We start from the raw sequence: 23,685 nt of genomic DNA, 5'->3' as shown, positions 1-23,685 counted from the left end.
AAAAACTTACCCTATTAAATATTTACATCAAATCATATTATGATTTAGTAATGAATTAATATGAGAATATGCATTAGTTAATTATAATTTAGTAATAGTCAGGCTTGTGAAATAGTTCGAAAAAACAAAAAGAATAATAGAGAAATTAAAATAAAATAAAAGCGGCCCCCACCCCAAAGAAAAGAAAAAAGAGTGGAAACAAAGAAAAGAAAAAGATATTAAGCACAATTATTCCTCTGTAATTATGAGATTGTGTGAGTTCTCAATGTGCGAGCCTCTGTAATTGATCTGTAAACACACACACACACACACTAATATAGGAGTTTTTGAATACCCCATTAATAGAGAACTCACGCTTGGATAGGACTCTCTGTCATTCCATTAGAAAAAAGCTGCTTGGGGGGGGGGGGGGGGGGGGGGGGGTTCATTCTCTCTCTTTTATATTTCAATGGCCAATCCCAACTCTGCATAACTTTCTGCAACTGTCATAACAAATACATATATATAACAAAATTTGAGAGACACGCTCTACATTGCATTTCCACACCCCATTATCAAGAACTCATCTTTTTTAGGTACAAACAACAAAAACCCTAATCTTTATGCTCTCATGGTTGCTGTTTCTATGTAAAGATCACAAATTTTTTTGGTTAAAAAATGTGATTATATGATTCTCTTGACATTTTTGATGTGGATCTGATCTGGGGTTTTCATCTTTTTGTCTCTCATGCTGGAAAAGTTGAAAATTTTGAATCTTGATCTTAATTGGTATTTTCATTTTCATTCTCTTTATGTGCAAATTTGGTGTTTTTTTTTTTGCAGGTGATCCGAGGATTTAGATTGCTTGTTTATAAGGGAATAATAGAAAGAGTTGTTTCAGAATTGGCATTGTTTTGAGTGGTTCTGTGTGAGAATTGTGTAAAGTTTTAATTTTGATAATTGGTAGTTGATCTGTCATAATCTTTTAGGAGAGGCTTTTCACTGATCTGCATTTGCTTGTTATATTTTGGTGATTGTGGAGACTTATGGGATTGAATTCTTCCAAATTATGATCTTGACTAGTTTGGCATGATTGGGGGAATTTCTTTATGTTGAGTTTAGGTAGTGGTTTAAACAGATGCCAGTTGAAATTGTTTGGATTTTGGGTGATATATATGGGAGATGGTCTCTGATGATATGTTACAGTTTTCATAGTTTTTGGAGGTTCAGGTTGAAACAATAGCTAGCATCTACTACTGATCTTTTCAACTCGATTTTCGGAAGGGGTTCTTGAAACATGGCCGTGAGAAGCCCTTTGCTCAATAAGCTATCATTAATTTTTGGCCCTAGACCGCCACTCAACTGGATACTCTTGTGTCTGGTCAGTGTCTTTGTGCTAATAGCATTGTTAGGATCATCTTCTTCTAGTACATTTGACTCGGTGACTTCCTCTGCGAAGCCTGATATCTATACAAATTATAGAAAGCTAAAGGAGCAAGCAAGAAATGATTACTTAGAGCTAAAGAGCATTTCTCTGGGAGCTAATCGGATAAAGGATGTTGGTCTTTGTGGAAAGGATAGAGAGAATTATGTGCCTTGCTATAATGTATCTGCAAACTTGTTAACTGGGCTTAAAGATGGGGAGGAATTTGATCGTCATTGTGACTTATCGAGGAAACACCAAGATTGTTTGGTTCGTCTCCCTAAGGACTACAAGATTCCGCTGACTTGGCCAGCAGGTAGGGATGTCATATGGAGTGGAAATGTAAAGCTAACCAAAGACCAGTTTCTTTCTTCTGGAAGCATGACAAAAAGGTATAGTTGATCAAATTCAGATGATCTTTCAAATAGTGTATTTAACATGATAAAGCATGTGTTTTAAGTTTTTACCTCTTTTAGATTGGTTTGTTTTTAGCAATAGATTCTTAAATACAAATTTGTCTGCCTTCTTTAAAATTGGTCAAATTATCTTTCTTTCCAGGCTAATGTTACTAGAAGAGAACCAAATTGCTTTCCATTCAGAGGACGGAATGATTGTTGATGGTGTCAAAGACTACTCTCACCTTATCGCGGAGATGATTGGGCTGGGAAGTGATACAGAATTTCTTCAAGCCGGTGTAAGTTCTACTTTTGTTCTTCTTTAAATAAACATATTCTTATTTGTTACTACTTGTTTGTATCCTTTGACGTTTTCTTAAAAATCAATGCTTTTGTCTGCGAATGATGTACTGGATTCATTCCTACAACTAGATGCAGAACCGATTTCACTCTCAGACATATTTTCCTTCTTTTATGAAATAACAGGTGAGCACCGTGCTGGATATTGGTTGCGGATTTGGTAGCTTTGGTGCCCACCTACTGTCACTGAAGTTGATGGCTCTTTGTGTGGCAGCATATGAGCCATCTGGTAGCCAAGTTCAATTAGTACTCGAGAGAGGACTTCCAGCAGTCATCGGCAATTTTATTTCTAAACAGCTTCCATTTCCATCATTGTCCTATGACATGGTTCACTGTGCTCAATGTGGAATCATTTGGGACAGCAAAGGTATTGCCGCAGTTGTGAATTTGAGAAAGTATGGTTTTCCATTAGTCATTTATGTCTGATTAAACTTATTATATTTGTATTGTCTGTGTATTAACTATGATCTTTACTTCATTTGCGTGTTTATTTGATGATGTCCATTGTTGAATTCGCTTCTACTATTGTTACACATATTCCTTCCCGTCTGTTCTATGTTTGGCCTCCTTCATTGCTTAACATAAGTTTCCAAATAGAATAATGTTGCTTGATATTGCCTAAGCTGAACAGCCGCTGGCAGCTGGCCGTAAGCTAAGATCATCTTGTGCATGGGATGATACCTTTATTGCTAAGCTGGAGCTAAATAGATATTCTCATTTAGAAACCATCACCATATTCTAGTCTATAGTTGACTTTGTTCTTTACTTTTCCTGTAGAGAATGTTGTTTTTGATCTGTTAATTATCAATGATGAAACAATTTCAGATATCAGTATGGACTTTGAAACATTTAAATATCCATACAAGTCTTGTTGACATGTGAAAAGTAAACTTAATAGCATGAAACTGATGATGATTTGACAAAACAGATGGGCTGTTTCTTATTGAAATTGATCGTTTACTCAAGCCCGGAGGTTACTTTGTTTTAACGTCACCCACAACCCGGCAACAGGATAGTTCTACCGGTGCAAAGAAGGGAAGCATGTCTAGTCCGTTGGAAGAATTCACTAAGAAGCTCTGTTGGTCTCTTTTGGCACAACAAGAAGAGACCTTTATTTGGCAGAAGACAGTTGACTCTCAGTGTTATACATCCAGGTAAGGCTACTGAGAAAACCAATGTGTGTGCTCATTTACTCACTATGTTCGGTTTCTCGTTTTTCTGAAAAGCTGCTTCTGACTTTTAATTAATTCAATATTAGAAAAAACCTAATCTTCAAGAACAAAAGAAGAAGAAAAAGGAAAGTACTCTAGACTGCAGAGTTTCAACTCTGGACATAGAATACCTATTAAAGAAGACTTTTTCTGCTTGGATAAGATACAGAAGGCTATGTTTTGTTAAAAGCGTTTCTCCCCCCCACATACACCCCATTAAGATTTTCCTAATGTGTAAATAAAAGAGCTTTTGTTCTGATAAAATACTTTGTTTCTGTTATGTTCATGGATAGGTTTGAAGCTGTTTCCATTTATCCACTTATTTATAAATTATTGTATTCCCCTATCCCTATAGCAAAGGGAAAATGTTCTTTATGCTCAGGTGTTAATGTTTGTGTGTTTCGTTCCCTTTTTAAGTTACAGTTGTACCTTTATGCGATGAGAATTTGCATTTAAATGTAGCAGGCAGGGTGATATACCAGTTTGTAAAGGAAATGATATGCAATTGTATTACCAACCACTCGCACGTTGTATATCTGGGACAACCAGTCACCCGTGGGTTCCACTTCATAGCAAATCTGATCCTCTGAATTCCACTGAGCTTGAAATTCATGGCAAGTGTTCTTTCTCTTTTTTGTAAAAACAATAAAATTGGTTGTTGAAACATTTTCCATTTCATCTTCATTCTCCAATTTCTGGTCATTTTGCCCCTTTATTTTTAGCAGTCAATTTCTTACCAATCTTTTGCTGTTTGATAGGGCTCCATCCTGATGATTTCTTTGAGGATTCAGAATTCTGGAAATTAGCTTTGAGAAATTATTGGTCTTTGCTGTCACCTTTGATTTTCTCTGACCATCCGAAAAGGCCAGGTGATGATGATCCATTGCCTCCTTATAATATGGTACGGAATGTCATGGACATGAATGCTCATTATGGCGGTCTTAGTGCTGCATTGATGGAGGCAAGCAAAGCGGTATGGGTGATGAATGTTGTGCCTCTTGGGGCGCGTAATACACTTCCACTCATACTTGATCGAGGTTTTGCCGGTGTTCTCCATAACTGGTGAGATATTATTATAAATGTAAAAAAATACTTGCAATGATACATGTGCTTGATGTGGTGAATATGTAAGTTGGAGTGAATGGAAGCTCATGTTCTTAACTTCTTATTTTCTTTAATTTGCTTGATAGTTAAATTTTATTATATATTTTCTGTCTCATATTAGTATGGTGGAAGCAATTACAATTTTATAAAGAATTGCAGTGTTGCTTTATGAATAAAAGGCATGTCTTTATATGGTTCATGAGGAGGAAATGAATAATAGAGAAAGGCAGCACCATTAGAGGCTTGACTTGTATTCTCACCACGGATATATTCTTGAAATAGCAGTCATGATATTCAGTTGATATCTCATAAAGCAAGTTGAACTGCTTTTATTGCTCTATGCTTGAAATATTCTGGTGATTGATTTGAATGTTGTTCTAAATTTAACCAGGTGTGAACCTTTTCCAACATATCCCCGAACATATGATTTGCTCCATGCGAATGGGCTACTTTCCCATATTGTTTCACAAAAATGCAGCATGTTTCAACTACTTTTGGAGATGGATCGTATTTTAAGGCCTGAGGTAATATTTTGTTTGCTCTCTCTTCTCTTTGAAGTTTTTTTTTTTTTGGTTTACTATTCCTTCAGATGTGTCACCATCATGTCAGCCTGATTTCTTGCAGTTTGCACTCTTTTTTACATATGAATTTGACAGTGTTATCAAAGGCGCGCTTAAAACGCGTTAAACCCTGAAGCGAGGCTCAAAAAACATGTTGAGCGCTTTGCCTCGCTTAACGGGCGCTTCAGTATTGTCATCAAGATTCTAAGAGGGTGTTTGGATTGGCTTAAAAGCTGGTCAAACTAGCTTTTAAGCACTTTTTAGCTTATTTGGGTGTTTGTTAAAGTAAAAAATGTGCTTAAAAGCACTTGGCTTTTAAGCCAAAAGGTCCAAAACAAGCCAAAAGTAATAAGTTGGACTATCCCAACTTATTGTTTTTTGGCTTAAAAGCCATTTTACTTTGACCAATAATTTTACCTTTTTATCCTTTATAATATTTCCTAATTCCAACAATACCCCTTACTAACAAAATCCCTAGACTCATCCTTCTTTTCTTCCTCTCTGCTACTATTTGGTTTCCTCTCTTCTTTCCTCTTCCTTTCCTCAATCTCTACATCACTTCTCTGTCTTTCTTTTTGAGATTTTTGTGGCATTACTTTCTTCTTGATTTGAATTCTGTGAAGTATCCAGAGTTGCTGAATAATTCAAGAAATCGAAATGAGTATTCTGAAGAAGTTTGTATGCATAATTAAGCTCCGTAGGTAAATAGATGACCCACCTTTAGTAAAAAATTTCTAATGAATGTAGATTCTCTCATTTGTTCTTCATTTATAAAAGGTTTCCATTACGTTGGCTTGGTGGGAAATGAAACTTTTTGGAAAGCCACCAGTTAGTGCACTGTTGTGTATATGAAATATTGGTTAGCATTAATCTATATGCATACTAATAGCAGAGAGCACGTAATAGTTTGAGCAACTTTGTTTATAAATTAGTTAGATTTTTAAAACTAAATAATAGCTAGAACATAGCCACTTCAAATACATAATCTATATTTATTGCTAAAATGATTTTCTTGCAATCAACGTAGAACTGAATGTGAATTGAATATAGAGTAATTTATTTGTATATGACTAAATTCGAATTAGAAATCTTGAATAATCAGTTCCTCTATAGTAACTAACAGTTTTAAGGATATTTTAGTCATTTTAATAGAAAAAATTGCTTTTTCAGCTATTTTTTTATCAAACACCTCAACAACTTTTTTTCAGCTCCAGCACTTCTATCCAAATCCAACATTAAAAAGTGCTTTTAAGCACTCTACTTAAATTCAGCCAATCCAAACGGGCTCTAAGACAAATACTTTTCTTTACCGATGAGCGTAATTCTAAAGAGGCAACATTAAACAATTGATAGTTCACTTTATTGTAAAATTTCTTCAATTTTTTTGTCCATATATTTGGTATTCATGCTTATAAATATTAGTTTTGGACTACTCATACACCATTTGCGCCTTTCTTCGTTAAAGCCTATGTTTTATTTGCGCTTAGAGCCCCAACAGACCTTGGATCTTCTTTGCGCTTTTCTCTTTTGATAACACTGGAATCTGAATTGTAAGAATATACTTATTGCAGGGATGGATTATTCTTTCTGATACATTGGGTCCAATAGAGAAAGCACGAACGTTAGCTGCCCAAATCCGCTGGGAAGCTAGGGTGATCGATCTCCAGAACGGAAGTGAGCAGCGACTACTTGTATGCCAAAAACCATTCGCGAGGAAGTGATATTCTGGAAATGCATAATTTCACAAATCCAATGATTGTCCAGTCATTTTAAACACTGGTAATTCTCTTACAACTTCAGATGAAAAGAGTAACTATGTCATAGTGATGTGTAAAAGAGAGTTTCTTTCTCAGCATTTTTTTAATCTTTTGCTTATTATGTGATTTATTTATTGTGAAATGTGAAATGGACTATATTTTGATCTTACCAGGCCACAAGCTGCACTATGAGGTCTGAATCTGGTCGTCTTTTATGGTACTCAAAATGATGAACTATAAATTTTGGAAGCTGAAGAATAGAGAGCGCTTTGCTTCAGAAGTTGTTACAGCACAGAGAGAATATTTTTGCCCTTTTTACACTATTTTATGTAGCAATTCTTTCATCTCATTGCTTCTCTTTTTTCAAATTTTAATTTTTTTCCGAATATTGTAATTGAGTTGTGTTTTATACTGAAGAACTACCCTTTACTCTGAGCAAGAGTTGTAGCCAGATATTGGAATCAATCATAAAGATAACACTTCTCAAATTCTTCAATAATTGGCACTCCATCATTTATCAATTTCTTATATGGTAGTATTTTGAGAACCAAAACAGAAAAGATTGTATTTGAGAAGATCCCAGAAGCAAAACACAGCAAAGATTGCATTTTGCTACTGTGACAAAATAAAGTAACATTTCAATTACTAAACAAAGTAAAACGATAATTTATATTAGTTCATTGATCTTGTGAGAAATCAACTCTAAATCAAGTCCATTAGAGTTCCATATATCACAAGAAAAGTTATTAGAAATAACATAATAATTCCTGGATCATTGACTCCCAACTTTTATTCTTCTTATTCATAGTCTTGCCTATTTCTTTTTCCATAGTGATATCCAGTACAGAGAACAACAACATTACTTTTACTTGGGTCCTTTGATTGGGAAACAAGTTATTTTGGAATTGTTATCCTACCCTTTCATAGGAATAAAAATAATACTACAATTTTGGGACTCGAAATAACTAATTCCGGAATTTTATTCCAACCAAACATGAGATTAACCCATTTCAAATTTAATTCCGTAATTAATTATCCCTTATTCCTCGTACCAAACGAGTCGTTAATGTTTTACTTGTACATTTCTAAAGCTTCTCATTTAACTTGTCTATCAATACGCATAGGAGATACAACTATTTGATCTTGTTTTCTTGTTGGCCTTGATGTGGCTTCAAAGCTAAACGTTAAATTGGGCAGTTCTCTACATTCAGACTGTACAACTTTATCTTGTGCATATGAATATATATTGACGCATTGATTTAATAAAAAGAACTTCAATAGATCTGCAAATGAGCATCTAAGATGCGAAACTCCAATTAATTTTCAAATGAAACATCTAATAACTTTTGGTTATGCTTAAGTATACTGGGAGTGGTTTGAATACTTTATATGCTACAGTAGGATTAATTACTTGTGTGTTGTCTCAATTTCTTTCAATTGATGAACAAGAATAGCGAAAGAGACATTTATCTCCTGAATTATTATTAGCACCCAGCTATTATATTTTATATTATCTCAGTAATATAATTAATTCAATTTGAATACTTGAATTCGGTAGTATGACAAAGAGAGATGTAAACGTTTTTGAAGGGCGGGGGAGTAAGTAAATGAACTACACAAGGAAAAAATGAACTAACAGAAAGAAAAATAAATTTAATTTACCTGGACAGATAGTGTGATGATACACGCCAAATGAAATACTCCATAATTCTTAAGTTTTTCATATCGAACAAAACTAAAAAGAAATTGAGACGGAGAAATTCACTATTTGATATATTGACGGATTATTGTATGCAATGAGTAGAATCCATGAATATTAAAAATATTGTGATAAAAATGATCTGTAGTACTTTCTGAATATCCAAATAAAATTACCTCTAGAACAAAGAGTACAATTAATAAACTGTCAAATGCATAATTTATTATCTGTTCTTGCTATATGATTAGTCGAGAACAAAAAAGAATATACAATTTCATGAATACACAAGTTTTAAAAAAATATTATAACCTGATTTGATACTTGCACAGTAGATTTGTATGTTGATTTTCTTGAATCGAGAGACTACCGAAAATAGCCGATCTGCCTATATAAATTGTTGTAGAGTAGATTTATATGTTGCAACATATGAACAAATAAGCTTAATCAAAGTTTCCAAAGTTCTTACAGAAAGTGGAATATTACAATCGATTTAAACTCTGCATAGTGCATATACAAGCAAATGCTTGCTCAAAATTTAATTTGCTATTAATGAGTTTCTTCAACGGATGAGCATTAACCATTTAAATGTGTAACTGGTGATTTTCCTAAATGGTGAGATAATACATAAACGTAACTGAATTTTGTTATCCAATGCTTTACCCATTACAATCTGAAAGGTTACACTTCTATTTATCATTTATTGGAAGATAAATTTACTATTTTGGTACAAAAAGCATTACAGAGATGGTGTGTAGATAAGGGTAAAAATTGTCAATAAACTTTTGATGGACACTTTTGCAATTTAACTTTACACCTAAAATCTTCTCACTTTTAGTATAGTACGATGATGATAATATGGTATGATATGATATGATATGATATGATGATATGAGACATATACTACCAAACACATATTCCAGTGACTATATTTTCAACGTAACACTGTCAAACCAATTGCTCTTTGAAAAGTCTATCATTTACCAAGATATATTGATGATAATTGAATCAAATGGTGATTAATAATTTAAGTACTCAATTAAAAATCGATTATTTTTAACATGAAATAAATTCTTGTACTAATTAGCAAAAGAAAACTACCAATCAAATTAGAATGTAAAGGCAAAGAATTATATTATTATAATAGCAAAGAACTAGACTAAAAATACAAACGAATAATATGTACCATAAAATTTTAGAAACTTTATATAAAAATATACACAAATATAGGTGTAATAAAAAATTTAAATAGCTACTTCTATAATCGGTTTGGTTTGATTTTTTCGGTTATTTTTTTATTAAAACCAAAACCAAACCAAATTTGATCGGTTTTTAAATTTCAAAATCAAAACCAAACCAAACATAAAAAATATCATTTTTTTGGTCGAGTTGGTTCATTTTTCGGGTTTTTATGAACACCCGTAATTATAATGCTATAATGCATTACAAAGATGCATATATTTATAACTCCATGGGTTGCTCTGTATATATGTATATTGTAGTGGTGTAAAGTTTATACTCCATTTACTCATTTGTGTTATAAAAAAAATTAAATTATGGTGGATGTCTACTCTTCCTCAATGATCTTCTCAAATGCTTAATGACATATTCAATGACATATTTCTATGCTTAATGACATATTTTTTTCACTTTCCATGCCTATATAAAGGCCTTGTAATAGATAAGAAAATACACACAATTGAAGAAGAAAATCTCTTGCTTCTCTCTATCTCCATTTCTTATTCATGTTTTACTAAATTGTTTTTATTTCATTACAACATGTCTTGTTCATATTTTACTAAATTGCTTTTATTTTATAACACGTTATCAGCATGAATTGCTCATTTCATGATCTTCTACGTCAAGACTATGTAAATTATAAGCACACAATGAGATCAAGTACAATGAAAAATGTCTTGGATGATAATACAAAGATAAGTTTTACATCCATCTAAACCCATTCATACTTTCATATCTTTACATTAACTTTATATGCAGTATTTAGTTAAAATATTTTTTTCAATTGTATCCAGTGAAATAAAGAACTGAAAAAGTATGTCCTTATTTGCTACATCTCTTATAGGACAAAGATAATATTCCAACGTATGTATATGTTCTGACCTTTTACATACTATGATAGATAATTATTAAGGTAATTTAGTAATAATATTTTTACCATCACATGATGTATTTCATTGAAAGTAAAATTATCAAATATGTAGGCGATTTTACAGTACCTTGCAAATTTGGCATTCGAATATATAATCAGTATAAACTCATTATAGTTATAATTTATAATAGTCACAGTTATGCATTAAGTCTTAAATATTTTTGCTGGAAACATAAGGCTCATTCCTCCGTATTGGATTTTTTTGGTGAAGTTCTTATAGTCTTTGAAATATAAGTGGTTATAGGTTATCTGCACCTTTCCTCTAATTAGTTTATTAAAATTTAAAAGTGATTGTATCATTTAAAAAAAGAAATTGGCATATATCCTAACTACCATTTTTGTTGTAGAGGAACGGTTTCAAGATTGAAATAGTTATATATGTCTTCTTAAAAGTTAATTTACTTATGCCTATAATTATGAAGTAATAATATTTTAAAGGCTCGAGTGCGAGTCTTAGTGAATTTTGGCCGATTATGCCAAAAGATTGAGGATAAGACGATGGGTTCAAATCCCAACGCACTATGTTGATGAAAAGACCTTGGATTCAAGTTCCAACGTATTATGGCCTAGCATTCCTTTATATGGGTAATGCATTGGATTTGAGTCCTAATGCACCATATTGATAATAATAATAATAATTAAAGAAAAAATAATATATTTTTCATGAAAAAACATGAAGTTTGTCCCACTTGATTTGCTCCATTCTTGAAGTGAATGTGATAGCAGTGCATGATAAGTCTAAATAAAGACAAGTGGTTGATCAATAAATGTGGGCGTGCGAAAGGCCAAAATAATAATAGTTATCACTATGGTAATTATAAAAAGGGAGAACAAGACAATGTTTACCATCAAATTGGTATGAAAAAAAAAATAAAGCACATTGTATGATTATACTCCATTCTTTGAAGAGAATGTGACTTGTGATAAACATTGAGAATGCATACTCATTCCTGAAAGTGAATGTGAAAATATATATGTGATAAAGATTATGCATAATAATATACTTGTGCATGGTTGGATAAATACTACAACTCACCTCTAAGGGAGGTTTGAGACAAAAAAAGATAATAAATATTATTGTATAGTTATATGAATATATCATTGGTCGCATACATGTGATACGCCAAAAATATTTTGTCAAGCCTTATGAAAGTTATTAAAAGCAAAATTAAAGTAAGAAATTATTTTGCTTATGATGATTTTGAACATGACAATTATTATGATATGATTCTCTTTGCGAATGAAACATTCATTATATGGATGGTGTGACAAAAGATCTTGTAGTACAAAATCAGTTAAGAGCTCCGAAAGAACTAATTTGTTACTACCCGGATGAATGAAATTGTTCATGACATTAATATTGTAGTAAGTCTCAAAAGAATTATTTTGATTTACAAATATATTAGCCAAAGTGGTTGGTATATATTGAGACTATAAATTAAAAGAATATTGAATATCTTTATATTACTATAATCATACCAGGTAAATATGAAAGATTACCTGACTTTTCTTCTATTTGTACTATACAAGTATAAGCATGATGATGCAACCACAAGCCACAAGTAAACTAGAGGTTTACTGAAATAAATATTAGTTGGCATGACCGGTTGACCATCTCGGTTCAATTATGATGCGAAAAATTAATTGAGAATTACATTGGCATATATTGAAAAAAATATAAGATTCTTCAAGAATTTTTTTCTGCTGCTTATTCTCATGATATACCAGTTAAGGTTGGGATTGAATCCCTTGATTTATGGAACGAATAAAAGGTGATAAATATATGGGCTCAGTCACCTTCTATGTGGAACGTTTACTATTATATGATTTTAATAGATGCATCTATTCTATGGTCACATGTGTATTTGTTATCAACTTGTAGTTTGACTTTTGCAAGATTGATTGCTCAAATTATTAGAGCATAGTTCCAGAATATAAATTATGATGATTTATCTTGATAATACTGGTTTAAATCCAAGTTGGTTTAGCGAAAATTATATGCCTCCAATTATATCTAAACCATTGGTTATGAGAACAAAACTGCCAAAATAAAATTTGGTATGTGATGCATTATTTAATATACAACAACACTTATACGCATCTAGCCAAGTTATGATAAGTTCTCCCTATCACAATCGGTTCAGGGTCAGGAACAAAATAATTTCTATCTAGAAATATGAATGTGCTATATGATTTAATTGTTCCACCACAATGCAAAAAAATGGATCCCCAAATAAGGCTAGGGATATGTGTTGGTGATCCCAACAATAGAGGGAGAAAATGGGCAGCTGAAAAAGTAATGCATGTAATGAATTATTATGAGTACATCTAGATCATCTTATGAGAAAATATGAACTTAAAGTTCAAGTGATAATTCATTTGCAAAATATTGCCAGGCGTATTTGCTGACCCAAAGCTAAATGTCATATTTAGCTGCTAATGCTCCAAATAAAATAAAGTTCATAATGAATAGAGTCTATGGTATGCATGAAGCATAATAGACTAATCGGTTCCAAAGATAAAACTCCTTGAAGAAGGAGAGGAGCAAATGTTCAAGATGGTCATAATAAGGAGGCAATTGCTTTAGAATAGCACCACGACATAACACTTCATAAGACCTCATGGGAGAGGCTCAGGTACCTGAAAATAATAAGATAAAGAGATCTTAATAAGCTATGCCTTTATTGGGTAATAGTAGAACCGATATAAAATGACCGTCGACGATATTGTTAATATAATGTAGCGCTCAATATTATTAATATTGACGAGGATCTTGAGTTCAAATCTGTCATGAAATTTCGACAGATAAATGATTGGCCAAATGAAAAATACGCAATGAAAACTGATTTCACCTGAAAAAAATGAAGTTGGACAGATAGTCCCAACACCTGAAAGTATAAAGCTAGTGGAGGTATAAATGTGTTCTTGTGCGAGAAAAAAAGGTCAAGTCGATAGACATAAAGACGACTTGTATCACAAGAAGATTTGTAAATATCCTGGCATTGATTATATAGAGACATGTTCTCCTGTGGTGGATGTCGCCATTTCAAGTTTTAATCTGGCAATAAAAGAAAAAAGTGATACGCGTATAATGGAAATCATTAAAGGATTTAAATTGTTCTGAAGCATAATAAGGTTTCCAAGAAATTTATTAAATAAAGATTCAAAAATCCTTATACGGATTGAAATAATTAGGGCGCATGTGGTATAATCGCCTGAGTGAGTATCTGTTGAAAGAAGGGTACAAGAATGTTTCGATTTATCCGTGTGTCTTTATAAAAAGATCTGGATCTAAATTTATTATAATCACCGAGTATGTTGATGATTTAAATATCATTGGAACTCTTAGGGAGCTTTCTAAAACAGTAGAGCTTCCTAAAGTAGTATACTATTTAAAGAAAGAATTTGAAATGAAAGATCTTGGAAAGACAAAATTTTGTCTTGGTCTACAAATTGAGTATATGAAAGATGAATTTTTTATCCATCAATCAGCATATACTAAAATAATTTTAAAACGATTCTATATGGATAAAGCACATCCATTCCGACTTCATGAAAATAATAAAGAGCTATTTGGTCCCGAAATACCATATCTTAGTGTAATTGGTGCACTAATGTATCTTTCTAACATTACAAGGTCTGACATAACTTTTTCAGTTAATGTCTTAACAAGATATAGCTCTGCTCCTACAATGAGACATTGGTATGAAATCAAGATATAGCTCTGCTCCTACAAGGGACTACCGATGTGGGATTATTTTATGGCAATGATTTGAGTCTCAATCTTGTTGGTTATGCCGATGCTGGGTATTTATATGACCCACACAAGGCTCAATCTCAATCAAGCTATGTGTTTACATATGGAGGCACTGCCATATCTTGGCGATCGACTAAGCAATCAATTGTGGCTACTTCATCTAATTATGCTGAGATAATTGCTATTCATGAAACAAGTTGAGAATGTGTATGGTTGAGGTCTATAATACACCTTATTCGAGATAAATATGGTTTGAAGTGTGACAACTACCCACAATTTTGTATGAAGACAATGCAGCATGCATAGCCCAATTGAAAGGAGGATTCATAAAGGGGATAGGACAAAGCAAATTTCATCAAAGTTATTTTTCACACATGATCTTCAAAAGAATGATGATATTAATGTGCAACAAATTCGTTCAAGTGATAATATGAGTGGTTTGTTCACCAAGTCTCTACCGACGTCAACCTTCAAGAAGCTAGTGTACAAGATTAGGATGCGAAGGCTCAAGAATGTTAATTGATGCTCTCATCAGGGGGAGTTAATTTTCCCTTACAATATTTTGTCCCACTAACTTTTCCTTGTAAGGTTTTTAATGAAGCAACCAAAAGGCGTATTTCTAAACATGTGTACTCTTTTTCCTTCACTAGGAATTTTTTTTCCATAGGGTTTTTTCCTAACAAAGTTTTAACGAGGTACAATATCTATGGATATCCAAGGGGGATTGTTATAAGAAAAATTAAATTATGGTGGATGTCTACTCTTCCTCCATGATTTTCTCAAATGTTTAATGACATATTCAATGACATATTTCTATGTTTAATGACATATTCAATGACATATTTTTCTTCACTTTTCATGCCTAGATAAAGGCCTTGTAATAGATAAGAAAATACACACAATTGAAGAATAAAATCTCTTCCTTCTCTCTATCTCCATTTCTTGTTTATGTTATACTAAATTGCTTTTATTTCATAACAATGTGACTTTTATTTCATAACAACATGTCTTGTTCATGTTTTACTAAATTGCTTTTATTTTATAACAATGTGATATTTCTTCTATATTTGAGAAAATGACAAAAATGATCCCTTATGTTTGGGTAGGTTAAAATGGTTCTTTAAATCTATTATTGAACAGTTTTGGTCCTTTAAATTTACCAAAAATTAGCCTTTTTGTTCTCCGTCAACAATTTAGCAAACTCTAGCGATTATATTTAACAGAAATAGTGGGGAAAAAAACACCAGAAAAGACCCATCAAATCTAAGAGACTACAACACCAAAAGCTGCACTAGCCACCATAAATAGATTAAAAAAAATTAAAAATTACACATTAAAAAGTTGCATCGGACTTTAAATAGACCATAATAGCAAAAATTACAAAAAGTACACCTCCAAATGTGACTTCATGTTAAATCGTTTTTCTCAGCTTTCCTTTAAATCTAATAATCAAAATTGTTAATTATTTGGCAAAAATGAAAAGTTCTCACTTTTAACAAAGTTAAAGGATCAAAATTGCGCAGAAATATATTTAAGGGGCTTTAAACCTATTAAGTATCAGAATTTGTCATTTCTCGACTCTATTTTTGGATGAAATATTCTCTCATTACAAACTTAATTATTACCCTAATTTTCTCATGCAGACATAGTATTTATTTGCGACTCTTTCTTTCTTTTCTAAAACCCTGCAAATCCAAGAGGAGAGGCAACTGCAGTGCATAACTGGCAATGGGGAAAGTGAAAGGAAAACATCGTCTAGACAAGTATTACCATTTAGCCAGAGAATGCAAATACCGTTCAAGGGCTGCATTCAAACTGACCCAACTCAATTCCAAATTCTCTTTTCTGAATTCATCTCAATCCGTTCTCGATCTTTGCGCCGCTCCGGGCGGTTGGATGCAAGTCGCCGTCAAAAATGTGCCCGTCGGCAGCCTTGTTATAGGCGTAGACATTGTTCCAATTAGCCCGATTCGCGGTGCAATTGCTGTACAAGAAGATATTACGACGCCAAAGTGTAAATCAACCATTAAAAGAATTATGGCTGAAAAGGGTGTTAAAGGGTTTGATTTGGTATTACATGATGGGTCTCCTAATATTGGTGGAGCTTGGGCTATGGAAGCTACTCTGCAGAATGCTTTGGTCATTGATTCTGTTAAGCTTGCTGCTGAATTCTTAGCTCGTAATGGAACTTTTGTTACTAAGGTACGTGTATATGGAGGTTTTTATTAGTATATGGTTATTATATTCATATGAATGCTGTCAAAATCTATTCTTTTTTTCATTTTGGGGTATTTTATACTGTAGTTGGTCTCTTATTTTATTTGGATATTCATATGGATGTTATCAAAATCAATATATACTATATCTGTTGTTTCTCTTTTCTTGTCGGGTTTGTGTGGAGGAGGGAAACTTCAATACACACATGCCTATAAGCACACACAATGGTGTAGCCAATAAAAGGGCAGCCAGCCCGGTGCACAAGTCATCCCGCGTTCACACGGGGTTCGGGGAAGGGTCGCGTCCTAAGGGATGTGATGTAGATAACCTATCCTAATGCAACTATTAGTGGCTGCTTCAAAAATAATACAAAAAAGTCACACTTGGAATTTGAAGTGTATTTCTATTATGTTAAGGGGATTTTCAAAAATCTGTTTTTAGCCGCATAAGTGACTGTCATATGAGGTTTTAATTCTACGGGTTATCATAGTGGATGTTATCAAAATTTGATTTACTTTTTCTTTGTAACTTTTCTGACTTATTTGAAAAATAATACTTATATGTTCTTTGTCTTTTTTCTTGGGGGGTTGGTGGGAAGCAGAGATGCTGGTTGTCTAGTTTGTTACACTTAGTATTGCTCTGTCTCTATGTATACATACGTCTATGTTGTGACTCATTATGTTGGGGATGGGTGGAGGGAGGATTTATTATGTTATTTGTTACTTATTTTGGGGTGGGTGGGGAAAATGGAAGCTTACAAGTTATAGTATCTAGTTTGTTACTTATTCTGGTGATACACAGTGACACACGCATGCGCGCACTTTTTGTCCCCTCCTGGCATAGTCCCTATGAGAGTAAAAGATATAAGTTCTCGACTCACACAAAGGCCTGTTTGAATGAAAGGTCATATGTAGCTCAGGCATTGTTTCATTAACAATTTACTTATCTAAACATATTTATTAGTTTACTAAGGTTCACTTCTTTTGTTCTTTCCTGCGTGTTTTCTTCTTAATGTTAGGTGGGATAGCTGGAAACATTTATTATTACAAATTGCAATGCTATCATTTTGATTTTACCTGAGTTTTGTGTTTAAAAGCATCACATCTATGTGGATTCACCCACCAGTTTTCCAGACGCAAATACTTTGTACCTACCTAATAGAACCAAAGTTGTCTAGCATACTGATCTGCTGTCGGATTGCAGGTTTTTAGATCTCAAGACTATAATGCTGTTCTTTACTGTCTAAGACAGGTATCTTTCCTTCCTTTCAATACTCAATTCCTCTTTTAGCATTTATATAGATCAAAGGAACCATCACCTTTGCATTTGATTGGCAGCTTTTTGAGAAGGTTGAGGTAGATAAACCTTTGGCAAGTCGTTTGGAATCTGCAGAAATATATATTATTGGTTTAAAATATAAGGCCCCTGCGAAGATTGATCCTCGCCTTCTTGATATAAAGCACCTCTTTCAAGGGGGTAAAGAACCTCCTAAGGTACTGAGATTATGCATTTTAACTTTCTCCCTTTATTGGCACTTTCAACAAAGACTATCTTATGTGATTATCAAAAAAATAAAAATTTAGTGACTGTGTATGTTTAAATAGGTGGTCGATGTATTAAGAGGGACGAAGCAGAAGAGACACCGTGATGGGTAAATCATCTGTCTATAATCTTATTTATGCTTACGCGCATTGGCCTTAGTCCATGTGAAAGATTTCCAATTGGCCGTTGTTAAAACGAATGTTCGTCATGCTTAGAATTCTAGGAAGCCTTAAAACCCAGGAAAAGTTGATGAAGCAGTGGTGTTGTCATCTTGTTTCAGACAACAAATTCTATCTTTTGTCACAGTTAGATGACTCCTTTTATTTGGCTTTGTTTTATTCTAGTTCACTTTGACATGATGATTTACTATGGACTTGTAATCTTAATTAACTTCTTCTTGTTATCCTATTTGCATTAATATGAGTATATGCTTCTATTTCTATTTTGTATCCAACTAAAACCAATAGGTATGAAGATGGGCAGACACTCTTAAGGAAGGTCTGCTTTGCTGCCGATTTTGTGTTGTCTGATATCAAGAGCCTTGGTTCAGTTACTTCAATAACGTTTGATGATCCTGCTTCTTTACCAATGAGAGATCATCCGCTGACGATACAAGAGGTATAACTTTGATCAATCTTGGCTTTTGTATTTGTCAGAAGCATCCTTCGTAGTCTTTTATTCTTTCTGTTGCCTTACCGTTTGATGTTTATGTACAGGTTGGAACACTATGTGAGGACTTGCGTGTTCTGGGGGAGCAAGACCTCAAACACCTTTCAAAGTATGGAACGAAATTTTTTTAGATTTTGATGTTCATAATAGAAAAGCATGTCTTAGACTGTTAATAGAATCAAATCAGTTTAGGTTGTTACTGTTCAATAAGAGGAGACAACCTTAGAAAGATGTCCTCTTTCTTATAAGTTTTTCATAAATATCCTTTGCCTTGTAGGTGGCGTAAGCTTATGAGGAAAGCTTTGGCTCCTCCAGAGAAAATTAGTAATCCGGAAGCAGTAGTTGAATGTGAGAGCGAAGAGGATGAAGATAAAAGACTTGCCGAAGAAATGGAGGAGTTGAAGGATACTGCACTGAGAAAAAATAAAAGAGAAAAAAGGCTTCTAGCTAAAAGACTAGCCAAGGTCAATGCATATGATTTACCTGTCCCTTTCCGTAGCATAAATCATCGTGTGACTCTTGAACTGTGATAGTTGAGTGTAGGATAATCATAGAGAGAACAAACAAACCCAAAGTCCAAAACTTATACGTTTCTTTTCTATTTTTTTGTTTGTTTTTGGTTTAAATGAATTTGGTTTTATTGGTTTTGGTGCTTCTTCGAAATCGCCTTACCTTTCAAAACATAGACCAACAAAAACTTTGCAGTTCAGCAGACTAGCTATAATCTGTATTTGATTGTTTGTTTATCAGTAGCAAATGGTGGGATCTGGGTACTCCCCAAAATATCCTATTCCAAGCTCTTTTAGATAAAGTATTGCTGGCTATTTCACTGGTGTTTATCGATTGATCAACTATTTCTTGATAACCTATGAAGTTTTCTGTATCTGTTGCACTCTACTCGGCCCGTTTTCTCCAATGCAAAGAATTCGTCTTCCAACGCTTCTAGCAAATTTGCTTCCCTCCCCTCCTTTTTCCTTGTTGGTCTGTAATGAAAAAGCAGATGCCAGAGTTCACCGGTGTTCTGTTTGTCTAAATCAATTTTCTGTATAGATGCTACCACTTGAACTCAGTTTGTTTCTGAATTTAATACTTGTGAATCTTTTGGTTCATCGTTATGAAGATGTTGAAACTTTGACCACTGTTTGTCTTTATATTCCTTACTATTGTTATCATTAGCTTACTCTCGCTTCCTTTTTAAAATTACAGGACAAAGCACGCGAGGTGTTGGGTATGCAATCAGATGCAACGGAAGATGGTTATGTTGATCAGGAGCTGTTTTCTCTAACATTGATAAAGGTATTGCCCACCTTCACTCTGCTTACTTTGTCACTTCAGAATGCAACCGTTATTCAGATAAAGAAAGCATTTTTCCTCAAAGTTGCTTCTGTGAAGTCAGTCATTCCTACAGGGAACTGCTCACTTGTTGTGTTGTGTATATAAGAAAAATACAGATTATTTCCTGGTTAAAAATTATTGGTCTGTTTGGTTCCAGGAACCTTCCCCTTTTGGTATCCATGTCATAATTTTGGTATATACTTCCTCTTTTCAGTTGGAGGGAATACATGTGGAGTATCCACCCCTTGAACACGTTGTTTTATAGGTTCATCTCCCCCCCCCCCCAAAAAAAAAAAAAAACCTCCTTTGAGAATGACAACAGAACAATAAATTGTTCATAATGTAGATCTATATTAGATCCCAAGTGTAGGGTAGACCTGATTTTACATGTTAGCCCCTTTTCTTTGTCTATTATTCCTTATTTTGCATTCAGTAATGGTCTCACATGAACCAAATCGTCATTTACTTTTCATCTTTTTCTTTTTAAATTCTACTTTGCTGTTAAGCAGAGTGTCTGGCCCATATATTTCAGGGCAAGAGAGATGTAGTAGCCGTTGATGACGATGAAACTGCTGAAGTAAATAGTGAAGATGATGGAGATGACCTGGAAGCGCCGGAGAATGCATCTAGTGATGTGGACTCTGAAGAAGAGCGCAGAAGGTAACCTAACTCTTTTACTGGATCTGTTTCAAAAAATGATTATTTGATTATGTACTACTGTTAGAACCTGTTCACTTAAATTTTCAGACATGATGATGAAATAGAGAGGTTTCTTGAGGACCAAAACGAAAGGTATATGGCTCGAGCGGAAAGAAAACCAAAGCGGATAAAGAGGTCCAAAATATCGTACTTGGATGATGGTAAACTCTTGCAGGTATAGTAATGTTTTACTCTGTTAAAATTAGACTGAAAATATATTCATTGATGGATCAATTTAGGCACACAACCGAAATTAATGACCCATTCATTGACTCAGACCATCTTAGGCGCTTAAATTTGGACTATACTGACATGACACCCATAATGTGGTTTCTAGTTTTCTTTCGGCACCCAAACACTATTATTATTATGATTCTTTTATTGAACCAGTTCATTTGTCTTTGTGGCTTCAATCAAATTGTCTTTTTTTTTTCCTTTTTTTTTTTGGTTTAAAAAATAAGTTAAAAGGATTGAGATTCTTTACTATATGTCCAGGGTGGTGATGAAGATGGTATGACTCATTCTGCTCAAGACTCTGACATTGATAAGGGAGAGGATGAAGTGAATCCTCTAGTCATACCTCTAGAAACCGCTCCAACTCAAGACGAGATTGTAAAAACATGGTTTACTCAAGATGTTTTTGTTGAACCAGAAGAGCAAGATTTGTTGGACAAGTATAATGGCGACGATGAAATGCTAATAGACCGAGTAGGAGAAAGTGTCCCAAATTCTAAGACACAGACTAATGAAGAATTGATCCAAATCCCAGCATCTGAGACAGTAGAAGATTTTGAGATTGTTCCTGCACCACCTACAGATTCAAGTGATTCGGCGTCTGATGAGTCAGATGAATTTGGTGACGGTAGTGATAAAAAGGCTGAAATAGTGGCTACAGCAAAGAAGCTGATTTTGAAAAGGCAGAGAGAAGAAATGATGGATGATGGTTACAATAAGTATATGTGTGACGATGAGGGGTTGCCAAAGTGGTTCGTGGACGAGGAGCAGAAGCATCGACAGCCAATAAAACCAGTGACGAAAGAGGAAGTTGCTGCAATGAGAGCTCAGTTTAAAGATATCAATGCTCGTCCTGCAAAGAAGGTAGCAGAAGCCAAAGCAAGAAAGAAAAGGGCTGCTCAGAGAAAGCTAGAGAAGATTCGGAAGAATGCTAACTCGATATCAGACCAAGCAGATATTTCTGATCGCTCAAAGACAAGAATGATTGAACAGCTTTACAAGAAGGCAACACCTAAAACACCAGGAAAAGAATATGTAGTGGCAAAGAGGGGTGTTCAAGTGAAGGTTGGCAAGGGGAAAGTTCTTGTTGATCGACGAATGAAGAAGGATGCAAGAAGGCATGGAATGAGCAAGCAGGGTCCAAACAGAAGCGGATCCATGATATCCATGATTTAAATCCTATGGGTTCAACTTTAAGGTTTTTGGCATTGAACCCATTATATGATTTAAATCCAACATCAAGGAAGTTTTAAACGTAACATTACTCTTCTTTTTGCTTTATTAATGGCATGGTAATCTTATTGTTTAATGTCCTAAAATCAAGGTTGTTATCGAAAATCTATTCAAATAGAAAAGAAAAATGTTGACTAGGTTGTAAAATGAATATAATATTTCGTAAAATCACATATCTAGTCGGTATAATGCGATAAGTTAAATGGCTAACCTGTAATGTGTATCTGGTTTATGATTGTGCGTTATTCTGTAGGCTTATGTATATCTTTCATGTAATCTTGTCAAAATACAGTTAATAGCTGCAAATATTCGTTATTTGATAGTTTTGGATACTGTAACAGAAAAGATATTTGATTTGTTTATCACATCAGGCGACTATTTGCCAAGGTAGTGTAATTAATTGTTTGGTTTTAAAAAAAAAAATTGTTTGGTTTATGCACAGAGTGGATGTCAAAGGAGATAGTAGAATACTGCACCACAGGTACATGCAATTTGTTAATTATATATAATGTCTTTTGGGGTTTGCTTTTCAGATACATGAGGATTATAATACATGGTCTAAAAGCTAAATTATAGTTCAAGCAACTTGTATGATGAAAATTAAAATACAAAGATAAGAAAGGGTTAAAGCCAACTAGAACATAAAAATCATTTGCTTCGTCTTTGGGTAACTTAATAACGTAGTGGAGAAGATGCACACCTTTCTTCAACAAGTAGAATGATTATGTTTTAAAGAGAAAGACCAAAAATAGATCACATTTTACCTTTATTCAAAGCTAATTGTTCATTGGTTTAGTGGTTACTGTCAAGACGATTTTTTATATTCATCAAAGGATCTCGAGATGATAATTCACTAGCGAAATTTTTTTTTAAAAGCTCATACACGAAATGAGAGCGATTTGTGTAAGTACATGGGTTCTCGAGATGATAATTCACTATTTCTTGACAACTGATATGGGAAATATAGTATGGTATACAACTTAAGATTTTAATGATTTTGTATTATAAAACCTTGATTTTTGCCTATCTTCTTCTTCCTTTTAATTTATATAAAACTTCCCAATACAGCTTAACTTACGTGAATATACGATAGCATCACAGTTCTGCATACAACAACTTACACATCCCAAAACTTGAGTACTATTATTCCACTACATCTCTTCTACTAGATTCTCCAATAACTCAGCAATGGCGCTTCCTCGCTTCTTTCTGAGCTCATTGAGGGTACAAACTGCCCGGTCTCTCAGCAATCCTTTGCCCTCTCACCCTATACACAGAACGTAGCAAGCTGCCCTCGATCAATCGTTGAGGGATGCTATGCACACCTCATTCACAAAATATGTC

At 33.8% G+C, this 23,685-nt stretch overlaps 2 protein-coding genes across 3 annotated transcripts; both read left to right on the top strand.

Moving 5' to 3' along the window:
- The first annotated feature begins 246 nt into the window (after positions 1-246).
- On the top strand, positions 247-7,285 carry LOC107808246 (putative methyltransferase PMT5). 2 transcript variants are annotated; one of them, XM_016632753.2, is made up of 10 exons: positions 247-575; positions 823-1,794; positions 1,961-2,096; positions 2,284-2,524; positions 3,086-3,311; positions 3,834-3,982; positions 4,127-4,430; positions 4,864-4,996; positions 6,604-6,811; positions 6,963-7,285. In XM_016632753.2, exons 2-9 carry the CDS (start codon positions 1,277-1,279, stop codon positions 6,751-6,753), a joined length of 1,857 nt encoding a protein of 618 aa, XP_016488239.1. In that variant the 5' UTR covers positions 247-575; positions 823-1,276; the 3' UTR covers positions 6,754-6,811; positions 6,963-7,285. The 2 variants fall into 2 exon arrangements, with proteins under 2 accessions (XP_016488239.1, XP_016488238.1); XM_016632752.2 differs by having other exon boundaries at positions 3,831-3,982.
- An 8,433-nt stretch (positions 7,286-15,718) lies between these two features.
- Positions 15,719-22,705, top strand: LOC107808245 (adoMet-dependent rRNA methyltransferase spb1-like). The gene is made up of 11 exons (XM_016632751.2): positions 15,719-16,614; positions 17,833-17,880; positions 17,967-18,122; positions 18,234-18,280; positions 18,639-18,789; positions 18,888-18,949; positions 19,118-19,304; positions 20,047-20,136; positions 20,708-20,835; positions 20,923-21,049; positions 21,370-22,705. Exons 1-11 carry the CDS (start codon positions 16,141-16,143, stop codon positions 22,282-22,284), a joined length of 2,385 nt encoding a protein of 794 aa, XP_016488237.1. The 5' UTR covers positions 15,719-16,140; the 3' UTR covers positions 22,285-22,705.
- The last annotated feature ends 980 nt before the right edge of the window (positions 22,706-23,685 follow it).

Source organism: Nicotiana tabacum, chromosome 24, assembly GCF_000715075.1.
Source record: "Nicotiana tabacum cultivar K326 chromosome 24, ASM71507v2, whole genome shotgun sequence".
Taxonomy (NCBI): domain Eukaryota; kingdom Viridiplantae; phylum Streptophyta; class Magnoliopsida; order Solanales; family Solanaceae; genus Nicotiana; species Nicotiana tabacum.
The sequence above is the reverse complement of the archived record's forward strand: the minus strand, read 5'-3'. Positions and strand labels throughout refer to the sequence as shown.

Coding starts and splice junctions, on each gene's coding strand:
- LOC107808246 (XM_016632752.2), top strand. CDS start 1,277: ATGGCCGTGAGAAGCCCTTTGCTCAATAAGCTATCATTAATTTTTGGC. Junction 2,525..3,085: donor AATCATTTGGGACAGCAAAG/GTATTGCCGCAG, acceptor TTGACAAAACAG/ATGGGCTGTTTCTTATTGAA. Junction 4,431..4,863: donor GCCGGTGTTCTCCATAACTG/GTGAGATATTAT, acceptor AAATTTAACCAG/GTGTGAACCTTTTCCAACAT.
- LOC107808245 (XM_016632751.2), top strand. CDS start 16,141: ATGGGGAAAGTGAAAGGAAAACATCGTCTAGACAAGTATTACCATTTA. Junction 20,836..20,922: donor TCTGAAGAAGAGCGCAGAAG/GTAACCTAACTC, acceptor TTAAATTTTCAG/ACATGATGATGAAATAGAGA. Junction 21,050..21,369: donor ATGATGGTAAACTCTTGCAG/GTATAGTAATGT, acceptor CTATATGTCCAG/GGTGGTGATGAAGATGGTAT.